This window comes from Bactrocera tryoni, chromosome 5, assembly GCF_016617805.1.
Source record: "Bactrocera tryoni isolate S06 chromosome 5, CSIRO_BtryS06_freeze2, whole genome shotgun sequence".
NCBI classification, from domain to species: Eukaryota; Metazoa; Arthropoda; class Insecta; order Diptera; family Tephritidae; genus Bactrocera; species Bactrocera tryoni.
In genome coordinates, this window is record NC_052503.1 from 53,000,488 (window position 1) to 53,019,692 (window position 19,205).

Here is a 19,205-nt window from a genome sequence, read left to right on the forward strand (position 1 = left end):
TAGGTCGGTTTTGATTTGGACGGCTCTAAAGTGACCATAATGACCAACAAGAGAAGGGAAGAAAGCAAGCACAAGTGCTTTGCCAGTTTTTTGGTAAACACACGTTGAAACACAAGATAAAACTACTTATTTTGCGGGAGTAAAATAAGGTAGTTTGTCGCTAATGATTACTAATGACGAACCACGAGGTATTGAGGTACCGATTCAAAGTGTATACCATAGGACTTATTATCGGTTATTACAACTCTAATTTCAGCGATTTATAAGCGAGCCAATTCAACTAAATGCATGTCAGCGTCCATTATTTGAAGAAGGTCCTATTGATTCGGTAGAATCAGTAGAATAAAGAACATTCTTCTTTGGTTGAAAACCTACTAAGGATATTTGTCGGAATCGCTCAAGTGGTTGGCATCGAAACGGAATGTAGAAAGCTCTGATTAACTCAGTTCGATTAATAATAAATATTTTTTTGTACAACGCTCATTAGAAGGAAACGCGAATGCTAAAGAACAGCATGCTCCCATAGCAGCTTACACTGAAGACTATGTAATTTACATCAAAGCATTCTCGAATAAACTCCGTCAGTCAGTCGAATTTAGGTGGTTTCGTATAACTTTAGAAACATAGTCTTTTATCTAATCTAAATTTTATACAACAAATAGTTGTAATAGAATAAATCGAACATCACGGCCATTCGCAAAGATCACACACCTTCATATATTGATTCCACACGCTTACAAATAATCTCATAAATCGCTATAAACATATAAGTATATATATATGTAAGTATATATTGCTTGTACTCACCCTCAAGTTTCATGCCAACCTCCAAACACTTCTGGAATCTACAGTAGGGACAGCGCTTGCGTTGCGTCTTATCGATGTGACACGAACGCTCGGCGACGCACGTGTAGACCTTCTTATTCTGCACGGTGCGCTTGAAGAAACCTTTACACGACTCACACGTCAGCAGGCCATAATGATAGCCGCTCACTTTATCACCACAAACGGGGCACAATTCCTCAAACAAATGCTTGAAATCGATGCCCTCACCGGAGCCACCAGCGCTAGCGCCAGTGCCACCCGACGACATGCCCATATGGCCACTCGACGTGGCCGGTGGCAGGAGAGTCATATAACCGCCAGCAGCGTTCGCATTGCTGCCATTGAGCAGCACAACATTAGTGGCATTGCTGCTGGTGCTGCTACCACCGCCGCCGCCACCACCAGCGCCACCACCGCCACCGCTAACGCTCTGCTGCGAATGCGATGACGTATTGTCTTGATAACCTGTCGGGAATACGTATTGTGAGTCAAAATTATAAATGTACGAATATGAAAAGTTGGGGTTGTTGGCAATATTCTGTTGTTGTTGCTGCTGCAGTTGTTGCGGTTGCTGTTGTGTTTGATAGTGTTGCTGCTGTTGTTGCTGATGATGCTGTTGCTGCTGCTGCTGCTGCTGCTGCTGTTGATGATGGTGATGATGATGTGTGCTGCCCGTATTTGTGGCACCACTGCCATCACTGTTGCCACCGCCTGCATTGCCGCCACCGCCAGCGCTCAAGTGCAGCGCATAGCTGCTATAATCCGCGTCGCCGCCACTCAAGGCATTCGAATCCGTATTGCTGCGATTGGCTGCAGCGCCCGAACTGGCGTTCGTCTGTCCATTATTGGGACCGCCTGCGCCACCCAAGGCGGGACTGGACGGCTGTTGGGGATCCAGTTGCATGGTGAACGGTGACATATTGAGCGACGATATGAACGACGCCGTTGCTTGCTGTTGTTCCATTTCTAATAACATTTTTCACGCTCTACTACTGCTACTACTACAATTGCACTGTCGAACGCGTCCAGCGCACACAACATTTATATAAACACTAAACGAATGTGCAGCGAATTGGTACGTAGGCAACACGTAAAAAGGTAGTAGTGGCCAGACAAAAGCTATGCGTGAAGCTGCCGCTGCTCCGGCCGCGCTTCTCGTATAAGTAAGCGGTAAGCGTCCAACGTCTGCGCGCTCAGTACCAATTAATAATAATTCGCACTAATTCGTTTGCAACGCTTCCTGTTGGTTGTTATGTTTGTATATATGGTATGCGTGTGTTGCGCTGTAAGTGTTTGGACGGACGACAATTCCACGCGTTATAAATCCGTAGGCAGTTTAGTAAGCGCGCGCGTACAACAATAAAGTGCGCACTAGGACTAACAGGTAGCTTGGTAGTTTTGGTAGAAAGGTTCGTAGGTAGTTTGAGTTCACGTTGAGGTCTACTTTTACAGCGTTTAGGTAATTGGTAGCTAATTTAGGTGCGCTTATGCTAGATGCTATGTATGTTGTTGGGTTGGTTGTGTTTAGGCAGGGCGTGGATAATAAGTGTAGATGTTACAAAACGACACACCTCGAGGTGTTCCTGCCGTTATTACTGCTATTGCTGTTGTTGTCGGCACGTAAAAGGTACACGGTGAGTGTTTAAGTGCGCGCGCGTTGCAGCGACTAACTGACTGACTGTGTGACTAACTGCTATGCGCTGTTATGTGTCACAGCAGTTCTGGGTGCTGTTGTTGTTGGTGACAATATTTTGACATTCGATGTTACCGCGGTGATGTACGCTGCACAAATTAACACTTCTTTGACACACACTCACGCACGCGGCGCGGCACAAACACGAACACTTCTGCGCAGTTGCCGCGTTGCTGGGAATTTTCGTGTGTGACGTTTTGTTTTTATTGCGTTTTTCTTGTGTTTTCTTTAGTTGTAAATGGCAAATGCCTTCGCTGTGCTTTTGTTTTGCATACAATATGATTTCTTGCTTTATGCCTTATTTATTTGCTTTAAGTTGCGCTCAGCTTGCTGGCTTGCACTGCGACGATTTGACTCGCACAATTTGTTTGTGTCTGTTCTTGTTGTCACTATTTTCTGATGTTTTGTGTGTAAAATTGGTTGATCTTTTTTGTTTTTGTATTGTTGTTGTAACACTACGTGCTTGTTGTAAGTAGCGATTTCACACTTCACAGCGACAAAAAAATAAATGTGTGGAAAAAGAATATTAAAATTTATCTGTTAAATACCAACAATAGAACTATTACTATATTTTTCGTTGTAAAACTGAGTTTTGGCGTTTTTACCAAAATTTGCTTTCACGCACGACTATATATGTAGGTATGTAGCGCGTTGCAGTTTGCGTGTAAATTTTTTGTTTCTTGTATGTTTTTATGATTCTTCAAATATTTTTATTAGATATTATTATTTTTTGTATTCTTAAATTCGTTTTTTTATTAATTTTTAATAATTTTAATTAATTAAATATAGATTTCTTGTTATTTAACTTTTGGTGGTGCGTCTGAGGTGTATTGGTTGATTGATTGCTGATGTTTGTTGTAATGAATTGCGTCGAACACTTAATTTATTAAAGTGTAACGATTTTTAAATAATTTTTATTTAAATTTCTTACGGTTTTAAAGCATTAAACGCGAACGCTGCGACTTTTTGGCTTTTATTTGCACGAAATTTGATGTTGCATGCCACAAAATCTAGCAATTTTTTTTCAAAATTTCCGTTTTTTTCCAAAATACGTTTGAATAACTTCTTTGCTGCTAATTTTTTAAATTATGCTAGTGTTATACATACACTTATTGATTTATAAACACTTAAAACAACAACAGTAATATACTTATATCCATACTATTATATATGCGCTCTATATATTTATATGCAGGTACGGTAATATTTCGATTTTTCATCACTAATTCTCACTGTTTGTTTTACTTTTTTGTGGTTTTGCTTTTTTTGTTGTAATTTCTTTGAGTTTTTTCAGTAAACTCTAAAGTGTACGCACCAGCTAGCGCATTTGCAGGTGGGAGTTGTTGGCTTATAGCAGAACTTGCTTTGAAAACTTCTTTGTACACTTTCTGCAGTTTTTCATACAAATACAAACATACATGTATGTTGTTGTTATTGCTAAATACTGCGTATCTCGCCTTGTTATTATTGTTGCTTTTACGATTTTTTTACACACTTTTTGCGCTACTGTTTGTATTGTTGTTGTTATTGTTGCGCCTGATACACTTTTTCGCCTTTTTCGTTTGCCTTTTTGTGTTTGTTTGGCGTAGAGATTGCACTTGAATTGCAGCAGAGGCACACGCAGAGTTGCACTTTTGTAATTTGATTTGTTTTTAATTCTTTTCTTGCTTGTTTTTGGTAATGAGGGTTATGATGGTTTACTTTGAAGTTGCACTTGACAAATTATGACTCAACTGCGTTAACAGTTGCTATTTACTAGTTTTGGAGTAAAAGTGTTTTCATGAGGATTGTTGCAAGGGAGGCAGGTTTGTTTGAATTTTGTACGCCTTTTCACTACTGTTTGTAGTTATGGTAAGTATAATTTACATATATTTTATTTTTTGGAAATTTTTTTTTGAATTTCTTTGTAATTTTTTTTTAGTTTCTTAGTTCACGAACACACATCTAACACACAAGACTTGTTTTTGTTGTTTGTTGCAATTTATAGCTTTATTAAAATTTTATAGTTTATTTGTGGCACTGCTAATGCTGACTTATTGACACCGTTTCCACAATATAAAGTACTGCGTGCCATTTTTTGTTGTTGCCTGAAGAACGTAAATATGTTCAAATAATAATAAAGGTACACACATTCGCGTCACTCGTATTTGACACAGCGCTGCGCGTTGTTGCACAATTTGCCAGCTTTGAAAACACACGAAAAATAAATTTTTAGAAGTTTTGTTTGTTTTTCGTTGATTTATTTTTATTATTCTTTAAATTTTAAACGGCAACTATGGCTGTTGCAATGCTGGCGCGCGACTCGTTGTAGCTAGTTGGAGTTGGCTAGCCGTTACCGTTGCAAATAATATTGCACATGCCACAACTCACTCGCTCCAACTGTTTAACTGCTATTGCACAGTGTGTGTTGGTGTACTTTAGTTGGCTACTTGGTCCGTGTTTGGCTGGCAAGCTTGTTTAGTTGTTGGTTTCATTAGTTGCTTGTTTTTAATTTTTATTTTTTGTATAATACGCTTGTTGTTGCTTTGGTTGCTGGTGGCCGTGCCACGGACTTAACTGCTTCCGCTGTGCTTTGCTGGCGCTGTGGGTTATGTTTTTTAATTTATTTTGAGAATTTTGCAAGTGCTAGTTTATTTGGGAATTTTACTATTGGTTGTTGTTGTTATTATTTTAATATTTGCTATGCAAGTTCCGACTGTATTGACTGTCTAAAAATTAGATTTTATATTTATTTTTGTTTTGTTATTGTTGTAATTGAGCTTGATTTAAGGAAAGTGCACACAACCACTTATACAAGGAACATAATCCACGGTGCTGTTCTTGTACAAGCAGAAGCGGCACTTTTGGTAAACAAGTTATTGGGTACTATTGAATTTGGTGTTAATTAATTTTTTAATATATTGGAATTATTAAATTTTTTATAGTAATTTGATTACAATAAAATATTTTTTACTATTATTTTTTATGTATTTTTAATTTAAAAGACAAACTATTATATTTAAATATATTTTTTTACTATAAAAATACTTTCGTTTTTTTTCAAAATATTTTTTTTTAAACTTAAAAAATATCTTTTTACTTCAAATAATAAATTTTTACGTAAAAATGATTTTTTATTGGATTTTTTTGTTTTCAAAAAATATTTTTTTTATATTTTTCCAAAATTAAATATATATTATTTTTGCTTTATTTTGTATTTTATGCTTTCACGCGTAAATAGGATTTATCCAAACGTATCACTGTTTTAGTGCTTCAAAAATTCGTTTTCTTCTCCAAAATCTTCACTAATTAGTTACCGTTACAGTTAACCGACTGAATGTATACGTATTTCATTTGCTTTAATTCAATATTTCAATAACTACCACATAAATTAATATGAATACTCTTCTACTTTGACACCATTCTGTATTTTGCGATATTTTACATACATTTCTTGAATGCTTTTCCGCTTTTTTACTTTTGTTTCAAACACTTCTATGCTTTATATCGAGTTGTGGATATTTTTGTTGAGGCAGGTAAGAAGCGCTGAGCTGACACTGTTTCATTATTGTTATTGTTGCTGTTATTTTTGTTTTGTATTAAATTTGAAATTATTTATCTTTACTATGTATGTATTTAGTTCAGCAGAAAATTTTTGCCGAAAACACGACCAACATCAACCGCGAATCTCGATTAACTAAACCCAAGCAAACGCTAGGATTCACGCAGTACTCCGTACGTAGCGCTGCCGCATAGCACCACAGTCTGCAACGGCGCCGTCGGTAGTCGTCATTGGCGCGCTGTCGCAATCAACGGCGTCTTCGTCATCATTAACAACCTCGGTGCCGTCGACGCCGCTGCCGCCGCCAACTATACTAAGCACCAAACTAGTGCAAGCATATTACTTTACTCTCGCCAAGTTTCTACAGCCAACTCGCTGACAGTACATAGTTATTTCGTATGCATTGCGTCGATTGCGCTGTCGGTTTGCAGGCATCACGGCTAAATGCGCTGTCGCTGTCGCTGCGCTTGCAATGCAATTTTTGGCAGCGTTCATATTGCAATTGTTGTAAAACTCTAGTTTGATTTTTAAGTCCACCCCGCTCGCGCTCCAAACGCGCCTCCACACCAACAAACCCAACGGGGTCTGTTAAGTGCGCTCGCGAGAGCGCGCTCACTCTCTCAGTGCTCCAAATAAATCGTACAATTACACGAATGTACAAAAATGTGCCATAATAAAATGAACATATTGATATTTATGGAAATTTATATATGCACGAATATACATAGTCTTATGTATGTCAGCAAGTGCGAACGTATGCCCCCATTGGCACTCACATACATTCGCACACACTGGTCATATGAGCGAAAAGCTTTTGGGGGAACTGCGCCAACCAAACATTAACAAATTTTCAATGAGCGATTCCCAACACTCGTACATACACATATACATACGTGTCTAGCTATACAGTAGAGGAGAGATGAGTGTTTATGTGGGTAGAAACAGTACACTCTTGAAGGAGACACACTAACTTTCAAAAAGTTAACTTATGGTAAAATGACACATAAGCTTAACGAAAGTTTTTAAAAGACCCTTTTAATTTTGCCACTTACAGTACTTCAAAAATTCTTGATTTTTATTTTTCTTGGGTAAAATATATGTAAATCAAATTGTCACTCTGAGCAGCGGAATCAGAAAAACTTATTCGAAAAAGTAAGTTTCCTAAAACAAAGTACTGAAGCCTGACGCCAAAGATGTATTTGTCTTTTAAATTCTACATATGTAAAGGCCACAACAATAATGATACAAGCCAGGCTGTGACCTGTTTTCGTCATAAAAGAAATAAACTGCCTAACTTTAATATTAACATTGCTTACCCCTTATTTCAATCATTACGTCACGAAACTATTGGGGTACTCACAATGTGTCATAAAGCATCGTAAAATCATAAAATCGTAAATTTAAAAAAATAAGTTTACGCAAATACAACGCTGAACGCTATGTTTTCGGATCGTTATAACTTATTTTATTTTATTATTTGTGAGACTATGTGAAGCACCTAAAGGTATTTTGCTGTCAAACGCACTCTAAAGTGGGCGAAACTATCATAATCATTGTTTCTACTGTGCTCGGTAAGAACCTTTGTTTTGTATTACTTTGTACCCGTCGAAAAACAAAAAAATGTACTAGCTTCGCTAAAAAATAGTTCAAATATTGTCTTACAAAGATTTTGAAATAGCTGGTTTGCAAATTCATCTTCATTAGAGTGAACAAGTAAAACAGACCTTGATTCGATTACAAAGCAAAGAATAAGAATAAGAATACCATCGTCATTATATCGTTGTTATAGCAAAATCTGACATTATAAACCATCCGAAGGCAAGCGCTCATTTATTGCTTCCTAAGATTTGGAAGTCTGAGATTGATAATGAAACCTAGTAAAAGAAGAATAACTTATTAAAAAACACTCAAATTTGAATTTTTTATTGAAAAAAGGACTGCCGACAGTAGTCTTACCTACATATATACTATAAATATCTCAGAAATCTTACAGTTGAAGATTGCAATTTAAATTTTAATAGCACATTACTACTTGAAGTTGGATACTGAAGTCAGAATTCAAAATGATAAAGTACAAAATTAACGAAAGGTTATACATTTATAAACACATTTACTAAAATATCACTACACTAATATACGTCAATACTATCTTTACCAATTCGCTTTCGCTATAGTTTTTTGATTTTTACCATTTTAAAAAATTCAACTCATTGCGATCCGATATACAAGAACTGTATTGTTTACTAATTCCATTCTACCAAAACTTTGACCATTTTTATGAAGCACAGTGTAATTTCCGGAGTCCACTGAAACGCATTCACTCTCAATTAAAGGGCTATGCGGAGTCAGTACATGAGTAACCGAACAGAAATTTGCTAAAAAATGAAAAAATAACACAACAACAATTTGAGCAAAAAAGCACATAGTGAAACCAGTTTGCAGCAAAGGTAAACAAGAGAGGAACTAACTAAAAAGTATACCCCACACTCCACACTCTTTACTTGATATTAAAATGTGAAGAATTACGGAATCTGAAGTGCAGCGCAGAAACTGATTTATTATAATTATAATATCTATATAAATTTAATATCTAAAATATTTTTTATCGTTCCTTAAATTTGTGTCGAATGTCGTAATGCGATTTTCAATTTTAGTATGGATTTATTTACGAAAATATATGGATATATTTTTTTATATCAGCCCAAAATACATATACATAAGTTCCTACATATGTATCTGCCTGGAAAGGAGATAACATGAGAAAATATTATTTTATTGCCCAAAAAATTTTTTGATGCTGGACAGCTGCAAAGAGACTCTGTGCTACACAGTTACTTTCAGAAACTGCATTAACATCATAGCCTATCATTTTCAATATGACTACCCTGAAGAAGCATACTAAAGTTTATCTGAAAACCTAGGTTGGGGATAAGAACTAAATTCAAGGTAATCATTAGTTTTAATTTAAAAACTCGATTCAAATTTGTTGGAAAAAATAATTTAAACTAATTTTAATCAGAAGATTTTCTTAGATGAAATTAAACCAAAAACATTTGGTGCTTAATTTACGGGATTGACAAATCAAAACTTCACATTTATTTTTACCGAAAATACTAAAAAAATATCAGAAACTAAAAACTTGAATGGGTTAAGTGACAAAACCCCAATGAAGTTGGATTTATTTCGACGAAATCATTGATTTGCGGAGTTTCTTCGCTCCTATCTTTTCTAATTTTTAACGAAATTTTGAGTGAATTTCTGTTACGAAAACGTTATTCAGTAAATACCTGCAGGGCGGATGGATTATTTACAGCTTTCAACATTTACACCTATTTCACATATGCTCAATTTAACTTCGTCTATATTATATGAAATTTTTAATTAAAACCATTTCATATTCCATGAGGTGTGTAATAAAGCGCTACCTACTGAAAAAATTTACAATCCACTTGCAGGGTATAATGAAACGCAACAACGTAGGCACTCTGAGCAGTACGCTCTCTCGCTCTCTGTGCAAAAGTTCGTTGAAAGCGAAAGTGAAATATGTAATCGTTGTCTACAAGCCAGTTGAGTTGGATTAACTTGACTTTGCTGCTTGGTTGCGCGCTCAACACACAGTGAGCTGTTGTTTTTTGATTTATTTTTGTTTACCTTTTGAAGCCAGAGTGCCAGCAACTAACGAGGTACCCTATACATATGTACTCGTACCAGCGGAGCGGTATGCCTTTTAAAAAGTAGCTTTGATATTGAATTATAAAAACACCCAAGAGCACGTAATACATGTGAGTATGTGTATGTGTGTATTATTAATCCTTTGTGTCGAACGAACGATCGGCTAGATTTTGTAAGTTGCATATGTGTAAGTTTTCGCGTTTATGTCGGATCGATATCTTTTCATCGATTTGATCTCCCTTAATCAATAGTTAGATACCGTTCTTTATTCATCTCACGCCTTCCTACCTGCACTACAGACACATATACATAGATACATATATACATACTTGTATATATCTAGGCCATTTCATCGGCGGAGCAAACCCGCTAGGACCGGCATGTCAACTGACTGATTGACTAAGTAGTGAAGTAGCAGATTTGTGAGTTGACTTGTTTGTTCGCTGCTTACGGCGCGCTTTGAAAGCAAATTAAATGTGCGACCAAAAGTAGTGGCTTTTAAATTTGTCGAGTAGGTAGGCCTGAGGTAGATCCAGCCTGGTAGCGGCGTTTTTGCCTTTTTCGATTGCTGTTGTTGGCTTCTTTTGTTATTTGCTGCCTAAAGAAATTTATCCGACAATAATATGCATACACACATTTATTTGTTTGTATGTGTTTGTGCGCATAAATAACCTATTTTGCTTTCGCTTGTACTTCTAGGAAGAGTAAGCCTTTCATTTGGGGCGTTCTGTTTAGCCTTTTCATGGAGCGAAATGCACCGAAACACGCAAATATCGCAGCACAAAACGGAAAACCATTAGGAGTTTGTTTTAAATTGTTTTCGAAATAACTCAGCGACATTAGGCGAAAAAGTAACACACTTCAACAATACCGTTGTAGAAAATTTGAGAAGCCATTTTCGACCGAATATTGAGTTTTTGACCCAATAAGTTGAAATATACTTTAGAAAATATGTAAGTATGGGTAAAGTGCATAAACAAATAAATTATTAAAAATAATTTCGGAAACAAAATAATAGATGGTCAGATACATCCGAAAAACAATAAAATAGTTTATGTCGGTATAGAAAATAAGTATTTGTTGTTTTCCAAATTTGTAAAGATACCTACACTGATAGGGCATGATTCGGGTTATAACTAAATAGAGTGAGGGAAATCTAATTAAATTCCCGGCGTAAATGATATTTAAAAAATAAAATTAATTTCTCTAAGTTGTTAAGACTGTCCTTAATTATTATGCTAAATATGAGCGCGATCTGGCAACCGTTTGTTTCCAGCTGCTGTTTAAATCGGTACACCTCAGTGGTTCATTGCGATTTCTGCAAAAGATAAAAATATAGAACAAAATGTTCGTCTCAAATTTTGTATTTCTAACAAAATTTCGTGTGTGGATTTGTTGCGAATGTTGGAAGAGTTACGGTGATTCAGTTTTATTAAAAACGTAAGCCTACAAGTAAGTGGTACAAAGCCTTGAAAATCTTCAGGCAAATGTTAGAGAGATGACAAGAGGGCTAGACATCTCCCGGGATTCCGTTCGAATGATTTTGGATATGAAACGAGTTCTTGGTCAACTCGTCCCGATAAAGCTGATTTTTTTAAAAAAAGATTCGATTGTGACCGAATTTAAAGACAAAAATACAATGAATACCGATGATCACCATCATATTCACCAGATTTGGCGCCGTGTGATTTTTTCTTCTTCCTCAAACTGAAAGTGAATCCTATTTATAGTCGATCGAAGAGATAAAACAAAATTCTCTGAAGAAGCTGTAGGCCATCCCAAAAGGTGCTTATGAAAAGTGTTTCGCGGACTGGAAAAATCGTTGGCATAAGTGAATTACATCTGGTTGAGATTACTTTGAAAGCGACAATATGTTATAAATATTGATGAATAATTAAATATTTTGCGTTTTATTTACAATTTCCGGGTACTTTTTTGTCAAAATTTATGTTTTTTCACAAGCTGAGTTTTCTTCTGAGATACCAGGCATACTAAATTCCTCACAGACTATATGACGACCAAAGGTGAACCACAAACGAAACTACCAAAAACATGCCCAAAAATATTTTACAAATAACAAGGGAACTTTTTGGAGATATCTTTCGTCCCACTCGAAATAAAGGTCATGTCTTAAATCACTAAAAATTATGACAATTGTTACCGCAACCACGAGTTACTTCAGATCTTGTCCCTAACAACCTGTTTTCAGCAATAAATGAATGCCCGAAGGAAACAAATTCAGAGAAAACCAAAAGGAATCTGGCGGTTCTGAGGCATATTTTGAAGCAAAAAGCAAGTTATACTTCAAAAAGTGCGTCGAAAAATAGTAAGAACCCTATAATCTGATTTCAATTGTCATCTTGGACTTCGAATAATTATGATGTTTTTGACGATATAAACATTTGGAATAATTTTTTTCGACTGATAGTTATGTTTCAAAATTGTAACTAATTATAATCCAACTGTGCTGGGTTCATTGAATGACTACTGTGCACTCTTATGGACTCCTTTTTTACCAACTTCAATTAATTAATTTAATGGCTTTGAGGTGTTTCTTTAATGTATTAGCGCACACCCATTAGTTTTCAACATGATCGTTATATAGACAGAGGAAGTGGTTATCATCTGATTTCACCAATTTTCAGACGGTATAAGATTTTGAAAGGATTCTCAGCTAATTTCCTTAGTACCAAATTACAGTGTTGTATTTTAATTTGTGGCTTAGCCATAGCCTTATCTTTCGATTACTGGTATTTTGTGGACTTGGAAAGGGTCTACAGTTCGGCAATATCAACTTCGCTCGCATGCCAGGGAATACGTGTACCAAATTTAGTTAAGCTATCTAAAATTTTGCTGAAGTTTTCGCTTGCACGAATATCGTTCTGATACATATACATAACTCTGTATCTATCTCGATTAGTTTTAGATGGTAGATGACTTAATTATTGTAATAAATGGCAGTTTACAACTAAATTTTTTTAAACTGAAGAAGTTTTTACTCAACTTTCCGAACGACCCTATGATTTATGTATGTATATTAAGGGGGTATTCTGTTTTTGAAATTCGAAAAAATCGATTTTTTATTTTGCATATTTTTATAGTATAACCCTTCAAGAAAATGTCCCTAAGAGGATTTTTCGAAATTCAAATTATTTTCCGAGTTACAAGTCATTTTGTGACTCCAACACCGACTGCGCGCGACTAGTTCTCAAACTCTCGTTTTCTCATAACTACTTTTCTAGAAACGGTGTGCATGATAACTCAAGCTCTACGCAACCGATTCGCATGAAATTTTACACAGAGCTTTCTTATACATTATAGTATCGCACTACGAAGAGCTTTCGAAAGATTTTTTTATTTTTATTTTTAAAAAATTCCGAACCACAAAAAAACAGGGAAAATACGAAACTTTTTTTTCAAACCTCCACCATTTTGTATTTTTTTTTTTCAAAAACGTTTCGTAGTGCGATAGCTACACTTTTACTTCTCATGGATTTTTCATAAATTTTCATTTTAGGTCACGGCAGGATTTATATCCTGCACACCAGGACAAGCCATTGTTTCATCAGTCTCTACTTCACCGAACTGCAGTTTTTTTAATTTAATTTTTTTTTTCCTATATTATTTATGTTTTGTATTCTTAGAATTGTATCAATAAAAAGCATGTAAAAAAATGGAGAGTCAAAATAATTTTTGATTTTTTTTTTAAATCAAATTTCAAAAAAATACCTACAATTCGGGCTTCTAAACCAGAATACCCCCTTAAATAATAGTTTGTATTTATGTACCGTTAATTGGAAAATTTCAAACGGGATGGTGTACATTTCTAAATTTGATCTTCATGCCAGCGGTTAGGCAATCCACATAGAGATCGTAGATACCGTTACTTGATTTCCTTACTATTTCACAAGCGCGATTTTCTCTCGAAGATCACTGCGAGTGATTTCTCTTTGAATCACTCCGTTATATTACCACATTTCCAGTAAAAATTGCCAAAGTGTTAAAAGGTCTGAATTACGAACGAAAAAACCGAAGTGTTTTAACATTTCCACGCCGTATTGGCAGCGATGTTAAACGAAATGTACAATATTTGATGCGTCACTTTCGATAATTTAGCGCAAGATTTCAAAATCAATATGGATACGTACATACATACATATGTACATGCATACGTATAGGCGAGCGAAAAAAGCGTAAAGTTACGAAATCTCAGCCGTACCGCAAAAGGCGTGAAAATGTAACTTTTGGATGCTTGTTTGCGTGTGTGTGTGAAGGTTTGTATGCCGCCGCTATTTGCGATTATTCAACAATTTTTCGATGGGCACACTCAAACACATCTATATAAACAGTTATGTTTGTTTGCGTGTGCGTGCATGCGCCATCGTCCAACACGCAGCAGCAGCCAGACAATAACAGGCATTTTTTGGGTTTTTTCGACGGATTCTTTCAACACCCGAGCAAACATCGCCAATTCGAAGTTGTTGCCTGCCCAAGCAAACAACAATGGAAGCGTCTTACCGTATCCCAACAGCGAAACAACGAAAGTGAGAGTGAGAGTGCGCGTGGAAGTGGAAATGAAAATGGAAGTGTGGAGTTGCGCCGAAATGATGCCGCGCCACCAACAATGCCGGTGGGGCATGTTTAGTGAAAGCCGGCAAGCCAGCAAGCGAGTGAGTAAACATAAAACAAAAGTTAGTAAATATCCGTAGACGCTTGAATTGGGCCAATACTGCAGAAATCGAAAACGGTATACATAAACCAACAAATAAAAATAAAAAAATACAAAAAAAAAACTCAAAAATAAAAATACAACTAACACAAAAAAAACAGCAAGTAAAATGTGAAACAGAATTAATGAAATCAATTTGCGGCCAATGAAAGAGTACGTGTGCAGAAGAAGTCGAAGTCAAAATCGAAACCAAAATTGAAATAAAAAAATCTCGAAACGAAAACTCGATCACACACAGCCAATTGACTTTGCCCCTGCCGAGAAATGCGGTTACCAGGCCGGATGATGCTGTTGGTGGTAATGCTGGCACCGTCTTCTGCACACACACACACACATACAAATACCGCATACGTCATAGCAGAGTGAACGATTGCGAAATCTTGATCAGCGCAATAGTGGCGTCATCGGCTTCGGCATCTTTCGCCTGCCAAAGCGGCAAAGTTTAATAGTGCGCGTACACTCTCTCTCTTTCTGGCGCTCTTGCTGTGTGAAAAGTTTGGTGAAACAAGTTTTGAGACCTACATAGTTTCTTCGCAAAAGTTGCGTCTTCTACTCCATTTACTGCTACCAGGCAGGCAGTAAAGCAGCCTTGCGCGCAGAAGCAAACGCCAACAAGCGTCGAGTGTAGTGCAGCGCGCCGCTGCCACCCTGACCCCAACGCTCAGCGCAAATGATGTTTTACCTACACATTTACAGTTATGTGGCGCGTATGCGCACTTATGTACTGCTCTGCGGTTGTGTGTGCTGCGCATGCGCAATCGCCATGAAACAACAAAACCTTTAATATTGTTGTTGCATTTGTTAAGTCATAACACACCGTGTATGTGTTTGAGTGTTACGCAGCCGCTGTATAGGCGTAGACGCGCTAGTCATCGCCGCTTTGAGATACGTTATACTCACTGCTTCTGCGCGGGCTGCCGCGGGGGCGGTGCTCAGCACGCACACATACACAAAATTGCTGCCGCTGATTTTGTAATTTCATAACATTGAGTTTGTGGCTCGTAACTTTGAACGCGGACATGGCCCGAATGCAAAATTTTATATCTGAGCTTTTCTGCTCCGCCCGCTGACGAGAGCATTTGTCCGAAAATACCAATCGCTTGCAGTTCTTTTGCTTTTAGATCCGAAAATAAATTCGTCGATTAACATGTAAGGCGGCTTAAGTGCGGACGCAACCGTAGTTGCTGTACGAAGTCATGATTGAGGTAGTGGAAAGGTGCTTTGGTAGACCAATGCTTTTATATGAGAGCATGTGCAAAAGTGGCGATATTTTATTTGTTAGTTGGGCGTTAAGTCCCCACGAGGTGGGATTATATACTTAGTAAGATTGCAATAGTAACCTCATGTAACGAATTTGGGAGGTCAGTCAATCTATGCGGCATTGATCAACAGATGAAACCAAACGCAACTTTAGTGGAGGAGCTCCAAGATATTTGGCTTTCTCACGTACGCGAGTAGTGGAACTATACCATAAGCATAGGAACCTCTAAAACCTCTTAAGTAGGATCGTCTAGTTGCAGACTATCATCCAGAACTCAGAAGATAAAACTACTGGGCACAATTTACATTCCCCTAATTAGCTTCTCTTAACATTGCGTTTCTGAAGTGTAGAGATCGAAGAAGATGCCATCGGTTCAAAAATGTTAAATATTCAGACTCCTCTACGGCTTCGTAGAAGACCAAATTATACTTATTTCTGGAACAGATTCCAGCTCCACCCTCTTTAAGCAGATATTTTGCATGAATAACCACAACAATAAAACATTTCCTCTCTCTGAGAGAAAACATCTAAAGTTTTCTGAGAAAATATTGACAAACAAATTTATAGCAAGTCTTAATTAAATCCTCTCTCTGAACCATATACATATGTATCCTTTGTTGTTTTAAATAACCGTTACGCGGCTAGCAAGTTTTACTGAACGGCGTTGCCATTGGGTATAAAAGTGTTTGTAATACTCGTATGCGCAACGAATGACAAAATGATTCGTGAAAACTACTTAATGGTTTATTATTCTCGGCAATTGCTCGATATCGTCGAACGATAAACGCTGCAACACAATGAATGCTAAAACAATGTAATTGCATATACCATACACGTGCAAAGGTTGCGCCATTCTGGGAACTCCAAAGCCTGAAGTAGTAGTTGCTATAAGAGAAGTGACGTTTAGTGACTGTGTGCAGTGTGTCGAGAGTGGCAGCGAGTGACGTAAATATTTTGATTACATAATTCGAGGGTTTAGAGGTCAGGCTCGCATTAAAGCTTTTTGGAAGTGAGATTTTTAATTTGATTTTTAGGAAGACTAGTGGAACATTAAACCGTATGTATGTATGTAGATCCACCCGTACAAATATGATATTATATGTTGGATATTAGTAAAGTTCGGAAAAGCAAAGTTGTTGAGTTCGATTTTTTTGTAATGAAAACACTAGTTATGCCGAAAAAGATTAGAAAAAGAATGGGTCATACGAAAAACCAGTGATGCTTAAATCGTGATCCGATGATCGTACCTGCTCTGACTAACCTTATTCAACGACAGAATCGATTAGAGATTACGGTTTGTATAGAATATAGACTTTATTGCCGACGTCCTCCATAACCGAGCTTGGAATTGTAAGAGAGTATCTCTCGTCAGTCGCCGAATTGATACACCATTCTTTAACCCCGTTCCCACGACAGTCGGGTCTAAGTAGCCGGAACAGATTCGCATTTTTATCCGGCCAATGGCTGTCAACTCGGAAACATTGCTCGAAATTGTGTCAGAAATGTTTTCTGTCGCTACAACAACGCCAACAACATTCTCGTACCAACTATGGGTAAAACCGCGACCAATGACATGTGAAAGTTACTAACAATAAATTCTGGAAAACCCCAGAATAGCTGATGAAGATCTTTTATAAACCTTTGTATTCTTTATATCTTGATCTAGATACGCCTCGGACATATTTGGACCGTCTATTCCATTAGAATTAGGTAGAATCTGTCACTATAGAAGTCTGATAGAAAAATTCTGACTACTATTTTAGTTTGATTGTTAGACATACTTAGAAGCTAGTCTTTGATCAGAAATTGAAGAGTCAAGCGGTCTCTTTCACTTTATAAGAACAATATTTCAGCACTTTTCTAAATTAAACATGTTGCGTATCCCTTGTATAGACTATAACTAACCTTACCCTACGCTTTAAGCCCAAAGCTCCACTCTTAAAACTTTTTGAAACATTATGAATAGCTCAAAAGTATGAAATAGTCATCTGAAGAAGGAGAAGTGGAAGAACAGGCATGTATTATCCACACGTCAAAGATACACCAATATTCTAACATATTTCTTAATATTTTCAGTATTTTTTCAGCTTTTCGCTTTTCCAGCTAGCTAATTGCAATTACATAATCACAGCTTGACTGACCATTCTGGCCGCAAGTCGCTGAAGCCCGCCAAACACATAGGCAACTGATAGCGCGGCGGCCAAAGAAATCGATTGCATCGAGTATATTTTAATAAAAGCAAAATTAAAACAACAAATCATCAACAGATTGCAGATCTACAACTTGCAACAACAACAATACAGTTGAAGTTTTCCAAAAAACAACAACAATACAAATTAAAAAAACAAAAAATTAATAAAATTGCGACAGCAGAAGCAACATCAATCAAGCAACAGTAAGGAAAAAACTCTAAAAGATGAAGGAAGGAACTAAAAAGAATGACTTAAAAATCAAAATTAAAACCAAGCCAAGACAAAACGCTACAAATACATATGTACATACAAATGTATGTAGATATATGTGAACAGCCAAAAAAACTACAAAATACAGCCAACAACAAAAATCACTTGTACTAAGCAAAAAAAAAAATTGTAGAAAACCAACAACAACAAAACAGCGTCTCAACCTGAAACGAAACCTTGTAACATTTTTCCGTTTCGCCTTAACTTAATTGTCGTTGTTTTTATTGTTTTTTTTTTTTTCGCCGTAACTGCTGCTGTTGCTGTTGTCATCGCCAACAACCAAATAAACGTATAAATGTTTGTGCTTTTGTTGTTGTTGTTTGCCTCGTTGGTTGCTTGGCTGGTGGCTTGGTCATGCCGGTTTTCAACATCGGACGCAGTAGCACAACCAGACAATGTTAGCCACTAACTTTATATGTAAATATATCTATGTTTGTATGTTGTAAGTAACGTCACTCAATAATATTACATATGTATACTAGGTATGCCTCCTTAGGCCCATTTACCTAGCAACCCCTTATGGATGTCGTTTGGTCATTAAGCGTGTGTATGTACATATGTGTGCACTTACAAAGCAGAATATGTGGCAAGAAAACGAGTACAATTTACATACGAACGGTCTTACATTCATATTCATATTACAGCATAGACGTAACAACGTAAGGTAAAAAATCTACGAAGATATCAGCAACATAACAAAAATCAACAACAAGCTTATCCTAAGAAAGCTAAAAACAATGGCAGAGACAAACAGAACTTCACCAAACGAGTTTTAATGCAAGCGACGCAACACAAAAAAACCTACAACAACACCACTACATTGAAATTGCATCTTCAAGTCGGAGTTGGCAGTGGAGATGACTCTGCAAGTTGTCAATGAGCAAATGAAATGCACAAAAGAGATATTGCGGCCAACTAAATTGAAGAGAGAGGTAGAGGCAGAGGTGATAGAAAGAGTACAGCAGGGTTGCCGTGATTTTGCGTAGCGAATATAAATATGGGTTGGTGAAGTACATAGAGAA

General features: G+C 36.8%; 1 protein-coding gene across 4 annotated transcripts in view; it reads right to left on the reverse strand.

Moving 5' to 3' along the window:
* Nucleotides 1-19,205, reverse strand: part of LOC120778952 (nuclear hormone receptor FTZ-F1) — a 104,978-nt gene that overhangs the window by 21,423 nt on the left and 64,350 nt on the right. For 3 of the 4 annotated variants that reach the window (XM_040111021.1, XM_040111022.1, XM_040111023.1), the window contains exon 3: nucleotides 808-1,290. In XM_040111021.1, coding sequence (XP_039966955.1) covers nucleotides 808-1,290 — 483 coding nt within the window. Of the gene's footprint in view, nucleotides 1-807; nucleotides 3,185-19,205 lie in introns of those variants that run through there. The other variant, XM_040111024.1, reaches the window with a different exon arrangement.